The 21148-nt window shown below is 46.5% G+C and overlaps 2 protein-coding genes across 4 annotated transcripts in view; one reads left to right on the forward strand and one right to left on the reverse strand.

The window, feature by feature from the left end:
* The window catches only part of RBPMS (RNA binding protein, mRNA processing factor), a 189232-nt gene extending 180947 nt beyond the window's left edge, over positions 1-8285 (forward strand). Inside the window, exons 9-10 of one of the 2 annotated variants that reach the window (XM_082863862.1) lie at positions 1423-1524; positions 7331-8285. In XM_082863862.1, coding sequence (XP_082719988.1) covers positions 1423-1437 — 15 coding nt within the window. In that variant the 3' untranslated portion in view covers positions 1438-1524; positions 7331-8285. The remainder of the gene's footprint in view (positions 1-1422; positions 1525-7330) is intronic. The other variant, XM_082863861.1, reaches the window with a different exon arrangement.
* A 9110-nt stretch (positions 8286-17395) lies between these two features.
* GTF2E2 (general transcription factor IIE subunit 2) overlaps positions 17396-21148 on the reverse strand; it is a 76345-nt gene continuing 72592 nt past the window's right edge. For both annotated transcript variants that reach the window (XM_082863846.1, XM_082863847.1), the window contains 2 exons: positions 19129-19244; positions 17396-17894 (listed from right to left, as the gene is read on the reverse strand). In XM_082863846.1, coding sequence (XP_082719972.1) covers positions 17778-17894; positions 19129-19244 — 233 coding nt within the window. In that variant the 3' untranslated portion in view covers positions 17396-17777. The remainder of the gene's footprint in view (positions 17895-19128; positions 19245-21148) is intronic.

Below are 21148 nucleotides of genomic sequence, written 5' to 3' on the forward strand. Positions count from 1 at the left end.
CGCTGAGCCCGGCGTGCGGACAAGTGTTGTTGATACAGTAACTGCAAAGAGCGGCTTGCTGATAAAACCCTGGTCTCCCAGAACCCGGGCCCAGAAGCCAGGGTCCCAGGACTCCTAAACCACCAGTCCTCAGTCCTCCCAACTAGCTTCAGCCCAGAGGCTGAGAGGAATCTGGTCATCAGTGTGATTTCCTAAACCGACAGCCATCCTAAAAAGGCAGCCTTGGTCTGGCCGCCCCAGGAGGCACCCTGGGTCTGCAGGCACACCCTCCCTCCCTCCTTGCCTGTGCCCGGCAAGTGTGGACACGGCCGGGGAAACTTGGGTCAGATGATAGGTTTTGTTTCCAGGGGTGAACATTTATTTTTCTGTCCTCAACCCAACTTCTACCAGGAGACTAGAATCACATCTACTCATCTTTCAATGTTTTTATAGTGAAATTCTGGGGAAAACTTTTTCTTTTTCCTGACTCTGAGAAGAGAGATGCCCTGGGAAGGCGATCTTTCCTTCAGCCTGCTGCATCACCCCAGAGGCCGTCTGAGCGCAGGGCATGGTCTCCCTGCAGCATCCCGGGGCAGCTTTCCACAGCACATCGTGCGCTCCTGTCCGCAAAGCCCTGTGCGCCAGAAGCAGGTTCTCTGTCCTGGGAAGGAGAGCAGTGCTGAAGACTTGAGGAACGTTAGCGGGGAATCGGGCACCAGTGTGGCCCGAAGGCCTTCCTTCCTCAGCACCAGGAATTCTTGATGAAACCAGCCAGCTCAGAGGCAGCCATGCCTGCAGGAAGAATATTAAAAATGTGTTGCTCACGAAGTGTCTGCCTCTTCCTGTCTAAGAATTCTCAGACACTGGGAATAGCAGGGTATGTTCACAAGTGTTAGCTTTTGGGTTTTGTTTCCTAGTAGGTGCCCGGAGCAAAGTCGAGTTCATTGGTGCACGTGACAGCACAGGGTTCTCCTGGAGGGTTGCTTCTGGGGCCTTGGGCTGACCAGAGTTGTCCCTGGGGTCTGGGGCGGCCCCTGGAGTTGGTTAGGTTTCGGGCTGCTCTCGGGGGCCCTCAGATCCCGTGCCTTTCCTCTGTCTAGTCCTGGGGGACGTGTGTGCGGAGGCCCTGCCTGTCTGCCCCCGGGGGGCTTATGCCCTGGTGCTCCTAAAGGGGCAGCTTTTCTCCAGGTGCCCTCCCCACTGGGCTTGCTGGCAGGGAGCTTGCGGCCCCCGAGAGCCGCCTCCCGCTGGCTGCACCACGTCCCAGTGAGAGCTCTTCGTGGCACTCCCAGTTGGAGCTTGTCCTCAAGCTCAGCAGTGGAGGCCTTTGGTGCTGGTGCCTTTGCCTCGCAGCTCTTTACCCTCGGAACAGGCCCGGGGAAGCCGGCGGCCGGGGTTGCTGTCACCGCGGGTGTTAACGGCTCCTCTCTTTCTCCACCCCAGGTTCCAGGTGTGTGATGGTGGCTGCAATCTGTCTTGTGGGTATTAACGCAATCTTCAAGTGGCTCCTGTTCTCGAGCTGTTCTACAAAACTGGAGCGCGCTGGTGAGTTCCAAACTCAGAGACTGAACGGTTCCTCCCAAGAAGCAGCGTATCCCGGGCAGGGCACGACCGCGTGGAGTGGTGTAGTCGGGACCATCCCACCAGCATCCCCCGTGGGTGGGGCCCCTCCGGGGGCTGCGGTGGGCGCTCGGGATCGGCGTGCGCTCGTCTCCTCCAGCTGCCGTCTGCTGAGGGAAAGGCGTCCCGGGGTAGCAGGTGAGCTCTGCGGGCTCTCGGAGCGCGTCACCCAGTGCTTGGTCCTCACAGCCTTGCTGGGTGAGGCTGTCAACACCTCATCCAGCAGTATCCGGGTATGCGGTATTCCATCAAAGGGAACATATATATGAATGAAGTTGTTCCCTTGAAGCCCTAAGGCTTTTTTTTTTTAATTAACCATTTTGGTGGAAATCTTCAGATGTAGTATGTATATTCCTTTTGATCTATTAATGCAGTTATACTGAATATAGTGCAGCCCTTTCTTGATGACTTGGAGACATTCTGAGCCTCTGAAGAAACAGGGCGATTGCCCTTGGGCATGACTGAATTATAATGGAGTCTAAGTGGACTCCTCTAAACTGCGCGGCTTTTCTAGTGGTGAGGATTTGGGTGATCTGTCCGTCTTCTCCGTCGCTACCAGCTGTCACTGCTCAGTTCTTTCACTGCTGGCAGTAAGCGTTGTCTCAGAACAGTCGTGCAGCAGGGTTCCAGGAGGCGACCTGCCTGCTGGGCACCACATGTGGGGCTTCCAGTCTCTTTGGAAAGCTTGACCTAGAACAGCAGGAATGCCAGGGGCAGGCCAGCAGCAATTATGTCCCAGCCCAAATAAGGTGGCAGATTTCATCCCTGTGAGGGGCCTATAAAGAAAGGATGAGTCATAAAGAGAACAGGATTCCTGCTAAGGGCAGAGAACCAGGCAGCTGGGCCTAGGAGGTCATTACCACATTCTGGGCATAAGTAATCTCGTGCTCAGACGACCACCTCTCAGTGCCCCCCAGAGGCGCGTGTAGTGGGCGCGCGCAGCCTGCCCACCCTGCCTGGTTGGGGAGCCGGCATCAGGCACTTGGGGTCTTTCTTCCCACTGACGTCTGTTTCTCACACTAACGAAACTGACCGACAGGTAAAGAGTTTTCCACATCACACAGGGCAGCCAAGAGCTATCCCACTAGTTCTACAGCCTTCTGATCGATCAGGTTTTCCTCTTCTCGTGGTCCTTAACAGAAGTGCCCACGGTATTCTTATGGATATTACCACTCAGTAAAACTGTTTAAAAAGGCAAGATCTTGCTTTGCTTTCTCTCTCCTCTGGGGAGATTTAAGGACCAATTAGCAGCCACCCATACAATTTTTTTAGAAGCAGGTTTAGAGTAGGGATTTTTTATTTTTTTAATTATTATTTATTTTTAGTGTAGTAAATCAGCCCAGATCTCAGTAATTCGGGCACAAGCAGATGAGCCCCGTCAGGAAGCAGCAGCAGCTGGAGCGTGTGGTGACTCTCTGCAGACAGTGGAAGGGCCTGGTGACAGTGGGGAGGAGAACCGGCTCGGTCCTGGGTGGCCCGCGTGGACGGGGTCTTCAGCACTAGCCGTGTTCACGGTGGGGCTTACCAGCCCCAGGCCACCCGTCGGTTACAGGAGTGTGGAGGAGGATTTCTCCTCCCCAGCTCTGAAGTCAGCCAGCACTGCAGAGATAGGCCTGGCCTGTGAGGAGGGAGGATCTCTGGCCCCGAGGGCGGGCCTCCTGAGGGTGAGGGCTGGCGTCCACCCAGGGCCACAGCGGGGGCGGCCAGCGTGAGCTCGTTTCCGTGGCCAGGGGTGCGCCGGTGCAGGGCATGCATCTTTAGAATAGGGAGGAGTTTCTAACCACAGATGACTGTTCCCTGGAGACTCTATAGACTGTGAAGCTTTTAAAATGTTAGTCTTTGTGTTACAAATTAGTTACCAGCATTTGATTTTTCAAAAGTCAAGCTGACAGGTATAAAATGAAAACTAAACCACTCTTATTAAAAACCTTAGTCATATGATGTTGGGATTTGGATGGAAGGGAATATTTCTTACCTTATAGTAAAAATGAATAAATGTTAGAAAAACTCGTGGGGAAAAAATCATTAGTAAATAGGTCAAGTATAGATACAGATGGATTGGGGGAAAACAGAAAGAGGATCTTCTTCTTGCTGGGAGAAAACACTCACAAGGCGCTTGGATCAACACACTCTAACTTACCAACCTACCAAGCTGCCTCGGGGAAGAGCAGCCTCTCCCGTGGGTCTCGGCGTTGGCCACCCCTAACCCCACCAGGGCAGCCGGCACCATGACCCACACCCATCGGTAGCTGTCCCCAAGCGCTGAGGGACACGCAGTGATCTCCATCGAGGACAGCTGAAATGAACTGGTTTAGAATTGTGTAATATTCCTTAAGACACAGGGAGACACTCTCCATTGCCTTCAAACAGAGACAGTGGTGACCTGCTTCAGACAAGATTTTATACACATTTTCTTCCCTTGTTTATCCCATCACATGCATGTCATAGTTGACCCCCTTTCCGGAAAGGTTCTGTGAGGAGAGTCTGCTCTGTAAACAGAGCCTGACTCTCTCCCACCCCCCATGGTGCTCTGTGTTCCCGGATGTCTTTGCTTTCTGTTTAAAATGTCCTTGTTAATACATTCCAAGGTTTGAACTCCGTTCCTAGCTAAACCCCTTTCCTTGTTTACAGGGATTGAAATAGCCACATTCTGACCTTCTATTCAGTCTGGAACATCTATGGCAATGCGGACGCATTCTTTTCCCATGTGAGAACTGCGTTTACCCAACACAGTTATGGAAAAGCGGAAAAGCTCAGGAAACTATCGACTCTCACCCCTTTCTTTGTTTCTTCCCTCCCTGTTCTTTTTCACTTCAAAAGATCCGACTTTCTACGCAGCCCTAGATTAACCAGCCCCGTCCATCTTTCTTCCTGCTCAGGGGCCCAGGAAGGGGACAGAGGACCCTTAAGTCGGGTGTGTTGCTTATCACCTCAGAAAGCTGGGGCGCCTTCCCAGTCCCCGCATCAGCTTTCTGTAGAGGCCCTGTCAGGGCCGGTGTGCAGAGCCCCACGTGGGCCCCAGGCACAGTCTCCTGGCTCTCAGCCTAGCCTGGGCATGATCAAGGCTGGGGGCCACGTCCCATTAATAGCCCATCGTTCCCGTTTCATTTGTCCTAGAGTCCAGGTGTCTGCATTTTTGCTACATGCAAGTGACTGTGTCTGGAGTAGAGGATGGTGGAGACAGTCTCAGGGAGGGAAGTAATCCTTGTGAAAGCCAACTAAGTGGCCTGGACCGTGAGAGCTCCAGCCAGGAGATGAGAAAGCCCTGCAGCCTGAAGGGATCAGGAAAGGCTGCAGGAAGTGGTGCTTAAACTGAGTTTTGACAGATAGTAAGGTTTGTGTATGCGGAAATACACTAACAGAAGCGGGGGACATACGAATGACTGTGTGGTCTTGTGGAAAATGGATTTTGATCAAGGTTTTGAGGGTCTTGGAGAGGCAGCGGAGATCTGAGCCAGGTAGCAGGAGGTGCTTTAGGAATTGTCACCTTACTGCCCAAAGCGAAATGCATGGTCTAGTGGAAACACGTACCAGGAGAGGCGAACCAAGCCGGTGATGGCGGTGTCAGAGTGACCTGAGAGTGCAGGGCGTGTCTGGGACGCATCCGTGTGAAGGCCAAGTGGTGAGTCTCGGTAGAGACGCGTTGCCTTTGAGGTCGTGGCAGAAACGCCCAGGGCAGAGCTGATGGGAATGGGGAGAACTGCCCGGGAGCTGGCAACGTGCACTTGCCTGAAGGTGGCCTTTGAGCTCCGGAGAAGCAAGCAGACCTAGACCAGGCAGGCCCTGCCTCACCGAGCCAGGAGCTGTAAGAGCTTTGTCCTTCCTAAACTAGTGGGCGGCCCTCTCCAAGCCCATGCTCTGTGAGACGCCCCTCAGGTTCCCAGAGCCTACGGGCTGCCCGCTGCTGTCCCCTGTGAGTTGTTCCGAAGTGGGAACTGCTGTTCCTTGGCCCTGGTTTCCTGGAATCGGCGACGTCCACGGCTTGGGTTGCTGGCATGGGGTCAAGTTTGGAATGACGTGCATTCCAGGCCTGACAAGCCAAGACTGAGGAGGAAGGAAGCTGGCCTCGTCTCCGGGTCCCCAAAGCTGGTTTCCCTCCTCCGTGGACGGACAGACTGGCAGGTGGGGGAGGCCCCTTTGGCAGCCAGAGGGCTGCAGATCAGACGCGCGTGGGGACTGAGGCTCGTGCGTTCATTAGAGAACGTCAGCCGCTACAGCACCAAAGACCAGGCCTGGCCCTGTGACCCCCCATAACCCTGGGCACGTGCATTCCTGCCACCCACCCGGGCCTGCTTCAGGCCGTGCACACCTGGGCTGGATCGGGGGTCCTGGTGCCCCACCCCCTGCTGGGTAGAAATCAGGCGGGAGAAGAGATGTGGCTTTCACGAGGGGGGTCCTTCTGCTGGCCCTCCTGAGTGTCACAGTACGTGTGACCTGCACCAAAGATGGGGAGTGAAGGGTCCTGGCCCGCTTCAATTCCTCCGGCATTGAGTGAGTCTGGGGGGCTGATCCCCACTACTGTGCTGGGCACCAGGGGAAGCAAAGGAATTTTCCTAAAGGAGGTGATCACCTCCTGCTGGACAAATCCTGTACCAGAGAACTCGGAGAAACTGAAGGGAGGACACGGGGACCTGGCTCCCAGAGCTCGAGTTGGGAACATTTCTCAACCGAAGGGGACACTCGTTATTCTTTCTATAATCGTAACTAAATGATAGGCGAGGACTAATTTAATAGTTACAACAAGCTGAAGAGACAGGTAAGTGTTAACCGAACTTCAGAGAAGAGGTTCTGGATGTCCAGATCCCCACTCTTGAGAGCAGTGTCCTACCTTCTCCCCGTGGAGTTTTCCAGGAGCCACACGTTTGTGGTTATTGTATTTGGTCTTCTGACTTGTGGCTCATTAGTTTTACCCATTTGTACTGTCAGCCAAAAACTAGGCTCTGACAAGATATACTGGGACATAGTTTAGATCCAGCTGGCACTGGACGGATCTGGGTGGGAGAGGAGTGTTCATTAAGATCGTCCAATTAGCTGTGTCTGAAAGAGTTTAACTCAGGGCAGGACAGGGGCTGTTAACGGCAAGGACGGCTTCCTCCCACATACAAAATCCTAGTAGTATATGCTGATTACTTCTACGTATACCTTTCCGGCAATCACAGATTTATGTGAGTCTGACCTGTTGGTAAGACGGCAAGAAAACAAGGGACTGGGGAGTTGGAGAGATGAAAGTAAAATGAGTGACAGAATAAGAGTAGAGCACCTACAATGCAGCCTTCACGTAAGTGAGTAAATCCAGACACAAAGGAGCTGAGAAGTGTTTAAGAAACTCCTGAGACCAGGGCGGGGGTCTGCCAGGGACGAAGTCTAGATGATTGTCCAAAGGCCCTTTATTCTGCCACGAAGCAAAACAAATATGAACGTTTCCTTGCAGGGGAGGGAGGGCTTGAAAAGATTCTAGCAAGAGAAAGATAAACAGAAATTAAATACCCACTGCCCGTGTTTGTAAAGCCAGACCACTGAGCGTCTGGCTTGTGAGTGGTCTTCATCTGGAGGGTCAGTGAGGATATTCCGTGTTTACAGAAAGGTGTACACATGCGCCGTTGTGGGGAATCACCAGGAGTCTCTGAGCCGTGGCTGCTATACACTGGTGTCCCGAAACAGCCCCGTGGCTCAGAGGAAGACCACGCGCTTGTGAGACTCACTGCCCTTACATGCTTTCTTTCTGTTTCAGGCTGGAACCCGCCCAGTTTTGGTCCCTTCAAGACTCTGCCACAGCCTCTATCACACATCTGTTTTTCTCGAAGAAAAAAATACAATAAAAATGTTTTACTCTTTTACACTGTATAATTTGTAAGAAACCGTGTTATTTGTGAACGCATGGTCTGCCATTTCTGTACAGTTTGGAGATATTTTCGAATGAAACATAAAAGATGTCAACGATAAAATCAAGAGAGTGAGTATTTTTATACCAAACATTTTAAGTATGACAGGATGGATGATCTTACACTGGGCTGGATCACAGATTTTGTGCTTGACTTTTGAATGCTTGTAATTTAAAATATCTATTTTTTTCCTCTAAAAGAAGCTGCATGTTTAAGGCATGTTTTTAAATATTATCAAAATTTCCAGAATCATATGGTGAATGTATAGAAATCTGTTTCCCTGGCCTGAGTCCAGGGTCCACGAGTAACGCAGCGTTAGATGTTAGAACCGCTAGTGCAGTACTCGGGGTTTACTTCCAGGTCTAGTAGGACACCCTGCAAGACAATCAAAGGCCTCCAGGAGCTTCTATCCTAACGGCGGCAGGTTCCCAGCTGGGCAAAGCAGCCTTTCCTTGGAGCACATTCCTCACTTAGAAGAGCCCGGCAGCTCCCGAGGTAAATATACAAACTGTGGGCCCAGTGTTGGGTTTTGCTGTTTTCTTATGTTTTTCTTCTACCAGCACGCTCCTGTGTGTGCCCAGCTGACACGCGACTCCCCCGGTGAACGCGCTGAGTCTAAGGGGAAGCCTTGGCTTGGGAGGCCAGCCTGGGCCCAGGAGGCAGCCACCTTTGCCCGGCCCACCTGGCTGCAGTGGGCAGCTCCCATCTCCCAAGTGATTTTGCAAAACATGGGTTGAACTGAGCTGGTGTCCCTGAGCCTTGGCAGCAGCAGGCCAGACACACCACTTAAAACACGATCTTGAATCCCATGTGCTCACCGTGACACTACCTGCCCCATCGGCCCAGGGCAAGGTGCGCAACCAGTGGCGTCTGGAATGAGTACTCGTCAGCTTGCTTCAAGACTCCGTCAAAGCCAGTCAGTCTAGCGTGGTAAGCCGACACTTCCAGAGTCTGTGGCAGCTCACTCTCCCCCTTGTTGGAGAAAAGCCGGGTGTAAAAATATATTGACCCAAGAATTTTTAACTGCTGATATAGCTAAACATGACCACAAGCTTTCTTACTGATCTGCTCACGCTGTGCTGAAGATTTCGATGTTTTAATGACTATAGTATATATACATGGTTGGTGTCAGGTTTTCTAGTTTCATTATTTTCCATCAGAAGTAAAGAGATCAACACACTTTTAGAAGCTCATCACAAAAAAAACGAAAGGAGCCAGGGGTGAGGGGCGCTCACCCTCACAATAAATGACAGGAAGGAACGTCCCTGCCACACCCAAGCCCTGCTTAGGCCTTCATCGCCGCCTGGTTCGTGGTGACAGTTCTGTACTCTTGTTTCTAAGGAAAACAGCAACTTCCACCCGGTCTATTATGCTTTTCTAAACTGTTTAAAGGTACTTTTCTATTGTCATTTTTAAGAATAAAGTGCTAATTCCAGCTGTCACACCACTGCTTGCCATATTCCTTTTTGTAAGAGCAACCCAGTGCATCCACACTGCAGACCAGGGAGCCGCGTTTCTGCTCCCATTTTCAGGTCTGGACAGAGCTAAGCACTGGCCCTCGAGCCCAGGACAGAGGGGCTAAGGGAAGACAGGGGCAGGGATGGGAGAGTCTGGACAGCCCATGCCAAGGCTCTACTGGGGGCGCCTGCTAACTGACGGACGCAGCGGCCGTGACCAGAGCCTCCCGACCCACAGGAGGGTCGCCAGGGAGATTCACACACCTTTCTTGATGCCTCTTACTGCACTCAGCAGACCCCACATCCTCCTCAGGCTACAAAGCTTGAGCTCAGGCCTATCTGAAATCTGTATTTGTGGTTTTCTACTGACCTAGAGTAAGAAATATATTCTATTGAGAAGCCAGGCCTTGATAGCCAAGACCATAAAGTGCTTTATATAAATATATTCTCACCAACTCCTCTTCCCCCAAAAGGGGGAGAGGGCCACAGCACTCAATTCCAACTAATGGCAACCAACCACCACGAGCAGCTATTCGTCTCGCTGGGCACTGACGTCATTGGTTCTGTGGTTTGGATCTCACGTTCCTTTTTACAGAGAAGACTAGCCACCAAAAGTGGGTGAAGGCAGAAAAGGACCACACGGCTCAGCGCCCTGCCCAGGCTCTGCAGGCCACATCTGCCATGGCTCCGGGATCATGGCTCTGGGACAGGCTTGATGATGTACTTTGCCTTCCGCCCATCTGGGACCTCCCAACTCCAAGGCACCAGAGACGAGCCAGACAACCTAGGAATTGAGGGTGCCTCCCACGGAAGGGCTGAACACATTCACTGCCATAGGTTTTTTGCACAAAGGGCCTTGGGGTGGATGAGTGAGTGCCTGGGTCACCACTGCTGTGCAAGTGACAAGTCTGGACAGTACCTACCTGTCTAGCGTGAGCTCCAGACACAACCCCACTTGAACACTTGACCACCAGCTTCATTTTGTGTCACCCCACAGAGCACAAACACTGGAACTGGGAATTCGCAATAAGAAAAGGGCAGGTCTGTCTGTTCCCTCTTACTTCTGCGCGTAATGTCCCAGTCTGTAGACTCCAGCAAGATGATAACTAAGCCATCCATTGTTACCAAGTAAACCCTCCACTGGGAGGGGAGATGTGCTGCTTAGAACACAGGACTAATGTCATAAAACTGGCATTAAGTACTATGCCTTCTACCTCTATAACAAAATTACAAATTAAAGGAATCTGGAAAAGAACCTTAAAACTTGCAAAATGAAAGTTACAGTATAATCATAAAGGCTTCAAATTCCCAGTACCTGAATACATGTCCAAACCTACTTTCATAGGAGAGGAAGCATGGCTGGACACCCCAAGAACTCTTGGTGTCTGTGTCACGGTGACATATAGGAATCAACTAGTTATTTCTGAGTGCTTTGGGCAAGGCATGCTTAGCTCAAGGAATACAAGCAGACTTCCTACTGTATCCCCCACTTATCACTGGGACGTCCAACTGTTAGGTGAAAAGTGTATTCTTACCCAGTGTGAAGAGAATTTTCAGCACGCAGTTGCTCTCTCACTCGTCCAATGTCATCCCTGTTCTATCACACCTCCTCATGACATCAAACAACTGGACAACATTCTGAGAAGGCAGAAGAGTGTGTTACTAGTGATGTGTTATCTGAAATGTTGGTCCTCAAAACGCCTACACTGAAACTCATGACTGTGATGCTGAAAAACCATACTGAGTCAGCTAACTGATAAGGCCCTCTAAACAGGAAAACACTTAACTGCCACAGTGAAGCTCTGTCTACTGCTGCAGAACGTCCTGGCTGGTACCCAACTCCCCTAGACTGGCCTGGCTCTAACCACCCCAAGCCCCCAGATGCCAATATGCCGTGAGAAACCTTCCTGACCTTCCTCAGGTGCTGCTTCACCAGGGCTTCCACAGTACAAACCACACTTCCCTGCTTTATGAGGGGAAAGGGCCCTGTGACCATGAACCATAACAACATGCCCATAAATCAAGACCCAGGGAAGCCTTCCACTCCCCACTGCTCACACCCGTCTCTCAGTTGAAGTGAAACTCTCACCATGCTAACTAACAGTAAATTAGAAATTTACTTAGGCTAGATTAAATTAAACCCAAACTTCTTCTCTGGGCAAAAGGACACACCTACATGGAATAGGAAATGATGCTCAGGTTAAAATATTTACCTGGACAAAAGAGCACTTTTCCCCTAAAACTAGAACGCAGAAAAGTTCAAAATCTCATGACAGTCAAGTGCAAGGTAAACCTGACTTTGGTGTTTCTGAAGCTGATCCTGCCAAGGTCAGGCTATGATTTACAGCAGTGTCTCCTATTAGTACCCTTCTGTGTTTTCACTTATTTTTTTTAAAAAATTAAGGTTAAGTCTGCACTGAACGTCCTTTAACCCCTGCAAAGTTCTGGGTGGCTGAAAGTCACTGGGTTCTCACAGGGTCTTGAGACCACATGGTTTGAGTCACAGGAACGTGCTGGCCCATCTCCAAACCAGGAAAGCTGGACAAGTGCTACAGGCCTAACTGTCCAAAGGGCCCATGGCAGCAGCCTTGCCACTTCGCCTGAGTGCACCAGCACATCTCTAATGGAAATCCCATTATGAAGGAAAATACGCTTTTGCTTTTTGAACTGTGGCCAGAAGGAAGGTCGACAGCACAATGCCAGGGCCTATTCTAGCTCTGTGTTTCCAAAGTGCTCATTCAACATGACGCTCACAGGACAGGGATTCCAAAGTCCGGTTCATCTGAGAAGTGGTTTCCAAGAGGTCCTTGGGCCTCCCCCACCCTCTGCTCCCCACAGAACATCTAATCTCTCAGAACAAGCCCAAAAAACACACCCGAGGAGAGGATGGACTGTCTTACGTGAAGCTCCAAGGGCGGCAACACGTGATATACAGGTCATCGCGCTGTCTCCACACACAGCACCCCAGCTTCACTACACAGCAACAGTGCTGGACCCAGCTTGTTAAGAACAGTCAATAAAACATTAAAAAACACAAAATTATCTTCCCCATAAATAAATCATTTTTGCAAGTAAAAACAGTAGCTAGGAGGAAGAGGGGACACCAAGTCTCATTTTCTATGCCTCAGAAAACCATTATTAGCTGATATGAACTGGGGAACTTATAAATCCAAATGCCCCATTCCCACATCCAAAACGTTTTTTCTGCTAGTGACTTCAGTCAGCTCACAAAAGCAGCAAGGGCTGTATGTCTGCAGTGCCCTTGCTATAAACAATGGAACGGGAAGTAGCTGCACTGCCTTCTCGCTGAGACTCTGCTCCACACGTATCAAGCGCTGCTCCAACCCCCGAGTCCCACCATCATCTCGCCACACTTAGAGGATGTAACAGCAACAGTCAAATGTCATTTTTTACACTTTTGGGCTCAAATATATTTCAGCTATCCCCTAAAAGCCTCGGCTTATGGTGATGAATTATAGATCAAATGCACTACAGACTGTCTTAAACTTTCAACACACCCAGACACGCCCATTCCAACTTCCTTCTGTTAAACAGGCCACAGACCCAGCAGAAACGGGCAGAGGTAAGAACGTGACTTTGACTTTAACTTGAATTTCTGGTGGATATGTTTCTAGGTGCCCAGAAGAACTGGTAAAGAACTTCTTTTTTTTAATTACAACCCTCAAATACAACTGGGTTCGTATCACAATTTCCCACAAAGACTATATCCCTCCCCACATGTCAAAACAGCCAGAAAACAATTAACAAAATGGAAACAGTAAAGTCCTCACCTAACAATAATTACTTTAAACATAAGTGGATTAAATCCTCCAATCAAAATACCCAGAACTGCTGAATGGATTAAAAAGATCCAATGATATGCTGCCTATCAGAGACTCACTTTAGCTTTAAAGACACAGACTGAGAGCAAAGGGAATAAGATATTTCAGGCAAATGGTATTCAAAAGAAAAGCAGGCATAGCTATACTTATGTAAGACAAAACAGACTTTAAGAATGGTGAAAAGAGACAAAGAAGGTCATTATACAATGATAAAAGGATCAATCAATCAAGAATATATAACAATTGTTGGAAATTCCCTGGCAGTCCTGTGGTTAGGACATGGCACCTTCACTGCCAGGACCCAGATTCAATCCCTGGTCAGGGACCTAAGATACTTCAAGCCATGTGGCGCAGCCAAAAAACAACAACAACAACAAAGAATACATAACAATTGTAAATACTTATGCACCCAGTCAGAGCACCCAAACATATAAGCAAAAGCTAATAGAACTAAAAGGAGAAATAACCTGCAATAAAGTAATAGTTGGGGACTTTAATATCCCACTCTCTACAATAGACAGATCATCCAGACAGAGGATCAGTAAGGAAACAGGATTTGAACAACACTAGAGACTAAATGTACCTAATAGACATATACAGTTGACTCTTGAACTGCATGGGTCCACTTATATGTGGATTTTTTTTTCAATAAATACACACTACAGTACTATACAATTCATGGTTGGTTGAAACCACAGATACAAGGGCCAACTGTAAAGTTACATGCAGAATTTTGACTGTGTGGGGCTTCCACACCCCTATCCCCCATGTTTTTCAAAGGTCAACTGTACAGAAATTCTACCCAACAACAGAACAGGCATTCTTCTCAAGCACACATGGAATATATTCTATGATAGACCATATGTCAGGCCACAAAACAAGCCTTAGCAAATTCAAAAAGACTGAAATCATACCAAGTATCTCCTCCAACCAGATGGGATGAAACTAGAAATAATAAAAGGAGGAAAACTGGAAAATTCTTGAACATATGAAAATAATGCTCACCTGAACAACCAATGGATCAAAAATGAAATTAAAGGAGAAATTTAAAAGTATCTTGAGACAAATGAAAATGGAAACACAGCACACCAAAACTTATGGGATACAGCAAAAGCAGTTCGAAGAAGGAAGTTCATAGCAATAAACACCTACATTAAGAAACAAGAAAAATCTCAAACAACTTAACTCTACACCTTTAGAAAACAGAAAAAGTACAAACTGAGCCCAAAGTTAGCAGAAGGAAGGAAATAAAAAAGACTAGAACAGAAATAAATAAAACAGAAAAGCAGTAAAAAGATTAACCAAACTACGAGTTGGTTTTTTGAAGAGATAAACAAAACTGATAAACCTCTAGCTACACTAAGGAAAAGAGAGGATCCAAATCAACAAAACTATAAACGAAAAAGGAGACATTCCAAGTGACACACAAAGAATCATAAACAGCTACTATGAACAACTATATACAACAAACCAGACAACCTAGAAGAAATGGAAAAATTATTAGAAACATATAACCTACCAAGACCAAATCAGAAGAAATAGAAAATCTGAAAATACCAAATTGCTAGAAACAGTAATCAAAAATCTTCCACCAGGGACTTCCCTGGTGGTCCAGTGGCTAAGACTCTGTGCTCCCAATGCAGGGGGCCCAGGTTTGATCCCTGGTCAGAGAACTAGATCCCACATGCTACAATTAAAGATCCCGCACACCGCAACTAAGACCCAGTGTAGCCAAATAAATAAATTTAAAAAAAAAAATCTCCTAACGAAGAAAAGCCCAGGCCCAGATGGCTTCACAGGGGAACTTCATCAAACATTTAAAGAAGAGTTCATGCCAATCCTTATCGAACTCTTCCAAAAAACTGAAGAGGAGGGAACATTCCCAAACTCATTTTATAAGGCTATCATTACCCTAATATCAAAGCCAAAAAAGTACACTACCAGAAAAGAAAACTAAAGGTCCATATCCCTGATGAATATAGATGCAAAACTTCTCAATAAAATACTAGCAAACTGAATTCAGCAGTACAGTAAAAAGATCATTCACCACCATCAAGTAAGATTTATCCTTGGGATGCAAGAATGATTCAACATACATAAATCAATTTGGTATGTCACATTAATAGAAAAAAATCATATGATCATCTCAAAAGATGCAGAAAAAGCTTTCCAAAAAATTCAACATCCATTCATGATAAAACACTCTTAACAAATTAGGTACAGAAGGAACATATCTTAACATAATAAAGGACATATAAGTCCACAGCTAAATGGTGATGGGAAAACTGGACATTCACATGTACAAGTATGAAACTAGACCCCTAACTTACACCACTCACAAAAATTAAATCAGAGTGGATTAAAGACTTAAATGTAAGACCAAAATGCATATAACTGCTAGAAGAAAACAGAGGAAAAAAGCTCCTTGACACGAGTCTTGGCAATAAACTTTTGGATACAACTAAAGCACAAGCAACAAAATCGCAAATAGACAAGTAGGACTATATCAAACTAAGAAGCTTCTGAACATCAGAAGAAATAATAAAATGAAAAGACAATCTATGGAATTGGAGAAAATACTTGCAAACCATTTATCTTATGATAAGAGGGTTACTATCCAAAATATATAAAGAACTCATACAACTCAATAACAAAAAAATAAATAAAAAATAATCCAATTAAAAGATGGACAAAGGACCCGAATAGACCTTCATCCAAGTAAGATATACAAATGACCAACAGGTACCTGAAAAAATGCTCAACATCATTAATATAATCATTAGTGATGCAAATCAAAAGCACAATAAGCTATCACCTCACACCTGTCAGAATGGCTAGTATCAAAAAAAAAAGAGATAACAAGTACTGGTGAAGATGTAGAGAAAATGGAATCCTTGCGCAGTTGATGGGGTTGTAAACTGGTACAGCCACTGTGGGCGGAAGTTCCTCCAAAAGTTAACAGAAACTACCATATGATATTGCAATTTTACTTCTGGGAATATATCTGAAGGAAACAAAAACACTAAGTCAAAAAAGAGATATCTGAACCCCCATGTTCACAGCAGCATTATTTACAATAACCAAGACGTGTTCCCCATTGTTCCCTAGTGGATGAATGGATACACGCAGATACACACACACACACACACACAAATAGAACCTTATTCAGCCATAAAAAAGGAGGAAATCCTGTCACTTGCAACAACATGGATGGACCTTAATGGCATTATGCTAAGTAAGTCATACAGACTAAGCAAATACCAAATGATCTCATTTATATGTAGAGTCTTAAAAACCTCACAGAAAAAGATCAGATTTGTGGTTACCAGAGGTGTGGGCCAGGGTGAGGGGAAATTGGACAAAGGTGGTCAAAAGATACAAACTTCCAGTTTTAAGATAAATAAGTACTAGGGATGTAATGTACAGCAAGAGGACTACAGATAGCACTGCTGTATGATACATGTGAAAATTGTTAAAAGTAAATCCTAAGGAGTTCTCATCGCTTGTTTTTGGTATGTATATGAAATGAGTGACATTAAACTTACTGTGGTAATCATTTTATGATGTATGTAAGTCAAATCTTATGCTGTGCATCTTAAAACTTACACAGTGCTGTATGTCAACTGTATCTCACTAAAACTGGTGGGGGTGGGTATGTATAGACCAGAAAAAGTAGGTATACTTGGAGATAAGCCAGCTCTAGATTTTTTTTTTTTTTTAAAAAGAGAGCTAGTTTATGCCATAAAATATTAAAGCTCTTCCTTACTAGCAAAAATCCTCTACAAAGCAAGACAGATTGAGTTTCCCATTTTCTATTATCCATTATCCTGAGTCTCAGTTTTACATCTTTTCATGCCATATTTTGGGGCTTGGATATAAGAAGGAGGTAAGATGACACTGAAATAGGATGACACTGATAATGGATGAGAAGTAAACAAAAAGGATAAAAACTAAAACAGCAAAAAGGCTCCTTGTCATCTGCACAAAGTACTTACTGCTTTGGACTATCATCATACCTTTTTTGAGAACACCAAACCTTGCTTTTATAATCTACCACAATGTGATATGAGAACCATAACAATCACCCCGAAGGGCCACCACAGACCATAAAACAAGCACAGATAACGAAAATGGGTAGTTTATCATAGAATGATGGAATGACCACAGATTTCCCCAAAAGTCACCACAACTCTTAACCCACATGTGTGACAGCAGCTCTCCTGAGCTCAGCCAGTGATTGGGAGACAGGGGGAGTCTCTGAAAGAAGAACCTCAGGGCCAAGCCCCATCAGGGCTGGGACACAGTCATGTCTTCATCCTTGCTGGAGATGGCATGAGAACATGACTTGCGAAATCCAAGAGGCTAAATACTGATTTACCCTTTTAAAAGCAAGCATTAAAAAATCACATGTAGTGTACCTTTACTGCTTCACCTGCTACCAGGAGGCACACCTTGGGTTCCAGCTGTGAAATCCACACGCTCAGCAATGCAGCCCAGACCTCGGTCTCCAACAGCATTCCAGACACCACCTGTGGGAGTCAAAGACGAGCTGCCACCCATCACTGCCAAGAATGGAAAGAAGCAAACTGAACTCACTGACATCTCAGAGCTCCTTCTACAACGATTTTATTATAAATATGCTCTTTTGGAATAAACAAATACTGCATTCAAGACTATCGGCAAACCTGTTCTAAGGTAATGAAAAGGAAAACGGAACCAGGAACCACTTAGAAGTAGAGATAAATAGCAAAGTCACCTGTATGCCATGCTGAGCGCCTTTCCCCCAAGAAGGAGGTTAACAGGGGACATAACATTTCTCATTAGCCCATTAATGAAAATAAGCTTCAAGTTTGGTAATTTGCACTAGTTCTGTAAACTGAACCGCTCCTGTCCTCGGTCCTAAGAAGTAGAATGGGAAGACGGTCAGTCTTCAGATCCCAGCGTCAACAAGGAAGGTCTTGACTTTGTAACTCTTTGCTCTCAGACAAAACTGTCCACTACTTGCCAGGAGCGATGTCAGAGTAGTCCTTCAGCACCCCGGCCAAGTGCTCATTGTGAGTTTTAAACCGTCGCTTTTTCTGTGAAGCTGGCTTTTTCCTTCTCTGAATAGGAGCCTACAGGAAAAGGTAAAGACAGTTAGAAACAATGGCTACTCAGAGCGGTAATATGGCGAGGATTTACAAAAGATGCCCCAGAAACCAGCAGCAAAGAGATGCAGGGTTTGTGACCTTTTTTCTGTTCTGCTGCCAAGCCTCACACACACCAATCCACACAATCCTTGTTCGAAAACACAAACCAGTGCATACCTCCACCTGGAATAAATGGGCTGGCATGAAAACTAACCAGAACTATTGTAGGCATGAAGTGTGTAAAAAGAGACAGTAAATCTCTTTTGTTTTTCATCTCTATTATCAGGTTTAAAATTTTATCCACCATTAATTACCAATAAAACAAAGACCTGAAGCAAATACAGCAAAATATAGAGATATGGGCAAATTGGGAAGTGGATGAACACAGAAAGATCTGTTAAATATTATCCTCTTTTCTTCACTGTATACCTGAAATACTAATATCACATAATATTAACAAACTAAGCAATGACGGGAAACCATGAAGTGCTGCAATCACGCTAATTCTTGGAGATCACTGGCAATAAATTTTCCCTTTTAAAGGAGTCCTAAAACTTCACTGAATAAAACACTAAGCCACAAACAAGTCAAGCTACAAAGGCACGATGGTGGACAGGGAAGGAGGGTGTTAGTGAAATATTTCTCATCCTGGCTTTGACCCTGGGCTGCAGAGAGCTGGTTAGCTGGTAAAGGAATTCACAGGTCTTCATTCAATTACAAATCCCTCCAATGAGCAGGATTTGGGGGCTATAAAGACAGTAATATCTGGTTCCTAAGGGATCTGAAAGTCAACAAGGATAATTCAGTGTGATCAGGGCTAAGGCAAAGCCAGGCACCGAGACCACCAGGCTCCGGGAGCAAGAGGGGTGGGGGGTGGGGTGAAGACCATAAAGGCCAGAACGATGAAGCAAGCCCCTGGCAGAAACTGGGAGCACAACACGTGGGCACTGCACGCCCTATGGCTGGAGCTTAAGAGCAGGCACTGACTGCCGGGGAGGCTCTCACATACCTGGCGAGCAGCCCCTGAGGGCAAAGAGATCCGTTGGCCCTCAGTACACCAGACGTGATCTGAATGCATCTGACCAAGGTCACAGGATTAGGACACAGAAAAAACTGGAAGGGAGAACTAACTACCTACCTGCTCTTCCGAGAGCTGCACAGGACGCAGGCTAACAGTTCAAAGAGCAGAGGATTACATTTTCTTCTAGAGAGTACGTACCACTTTCTTTGGTCCAGATTCCTGCATGGAAGAAATACCCTGTCGCTTCAGATACTCTTCAATTTTCTCCTCATCCATTGAATCCACAGTGACACTCCTCCACAGTTTCTGAAACTCTGCCAACAAGACAGTAGTTACTGTACAATAGATGTTTACAAGCTATAACATCTCAGTGTGATCGAAATCAGGCTTCGATATTATCTCCTCTGATCTCAATGAGCACATCTGAGATTTCATTATAAAAACAAAGGAAGACAGGAACATTCAGATGCTGGACACAGCAGCAGAAGGGCCTGGGAACACGAACTGCATCCCTACAGACCAGATCAGCACTGCTCTATTTTTAGAGCCTATAAATGAAGGCCATGTGACTGAGCCTCCCAGCTTTCCTGGGAAGAAAGGCAGTTGACCCTCTCCTTTAATCCCAGAAATCAGTTCTCCATTGAAATAGTTCAAATTCCTGATCATCTCTCATGAGCTCAGTATAGCCCACTTCCTCTCCTATAGGAAAAGAGAAACAGGGAGATGAGGAACCAAAGTTTTATACGGAGGAGTTACAACAGCCTATTTGCAAAACAGGCCTTTTGAAATCAAACAAATGGGGGATGGGTGACTAAGAGGTGATAAAAGTGAGGGGAGGAATACTGAGACAGTAACACTGTCTCACATGCCCTGGAAGACAAAGGAGAAAGGCCCTCCATCCAGCCTACTCCTTGTTCTCAGAGACCCCGGCCCCTTTGCCACACCACCATTTCTGCAACCAAAACAGATCACAATTGGGACATGTCCAGAATGAAACTCGAATGCATCTTAAATTCTGTCCCTAAAGAGAGGCTCAAATAACCAGGTTTCACTTCATTATTAACATCTACATTCCAACACACAAAAAATGTCTTATGATGGCAAATCATAAGACATTTGTACTCTGGATGGTGAAAGAGGCAAGTTCGCTGGGTGCCCTGAGGCTGGGGGCTGGGCCCCTGCTCACCAGAGACCTCTCTCGCATGCACGCCCACTCACACTGCAACACCACCTACCCCCATCCCCACCCTCCTCCCTGGCATGGCATCCTGGAGGCCTAATCCAGGTGGCGCCGGCACCGCCCCCTGCCTTACTTTCAGGTAAAAAGTGACAATGGAGAGGGGTCCATTCACAAGCTGTAAACAAAGTAGGCATGAGATACTGTGCTGGACCAGACTGTTCTCCTCTTTCCTATTTCACTACGTGAAGCAAATGATGCTCTAACAGCTGGGGCTCCAGTGATACTTAGGAAATCTGTTTTCTGCCACACACAGAAAGGTTTTGCTGACGGTGACCAAATGCAAAAATGACAATCTACTACAAAGAATTCAACCTGGGCACAAAGTTATTTCAATCCAAAACATCTCTAAATAAAAAAATTTTTAGGGCTTCCCTGGTGGCACAGTGGTTGAGAGTCCGCCTGCCGATGGAGGGGATGCAAGTTCGTGCCCCAGTCCAGGAGGATCCCACATGCCGCAGAGCGGCTGGGCCCGTGAGCCATGGCCGCTGAGCCTGCGCGTCCGGAGCCTGTGCTCTGCAACGGGAGAGGCCACAGCAGTGCGAGGCCCGCGTACCGCAAAAATAAAATTAAAAAGAAAAAAATTTTTTTTTTATTTCTTTCAATACATTAAGAGTTCTTTTTCCTATATGCTCCCTGAACTTTCATCTGCATAGATTACAGAAATCAGTTAGCAGATGACAATCAATTGTTTGCATGACTTTCACAGCCCCTTGAAGGGCTATAAGCTCCTCGGGAGCGGATATTTTTTTTTGTAAGTTTCCTACTATGGTTGGCACTGAATTTAGCACATCCTCAACAATCTGATCACTGAACGTATGTTATTCTCTGGGCATCACAGAGTATCTGTTTTCTTTTTACATTTTTTAAACTTTTTTATTTTAAAATAATTTTACATTAACAGAAGAGTTGCAACATTAGTACACAGAACTCCAGTACAGGTTTTGCCCAGCTTTCCCTAATGTTAACACTGTATATGAT

The sequence above is a fragment of the Leucopleurus acutus genome (genome assembly GCF_964270905.1).
Source record: "Leucopleurus acutus genome assembly, chromosome: 21".
NCBI lineage: Eukaryota > Metazoa > Chordata > Mammalia > Artiodactyla > Delphinidae > Leucopleurus > Leucopleurus acutus.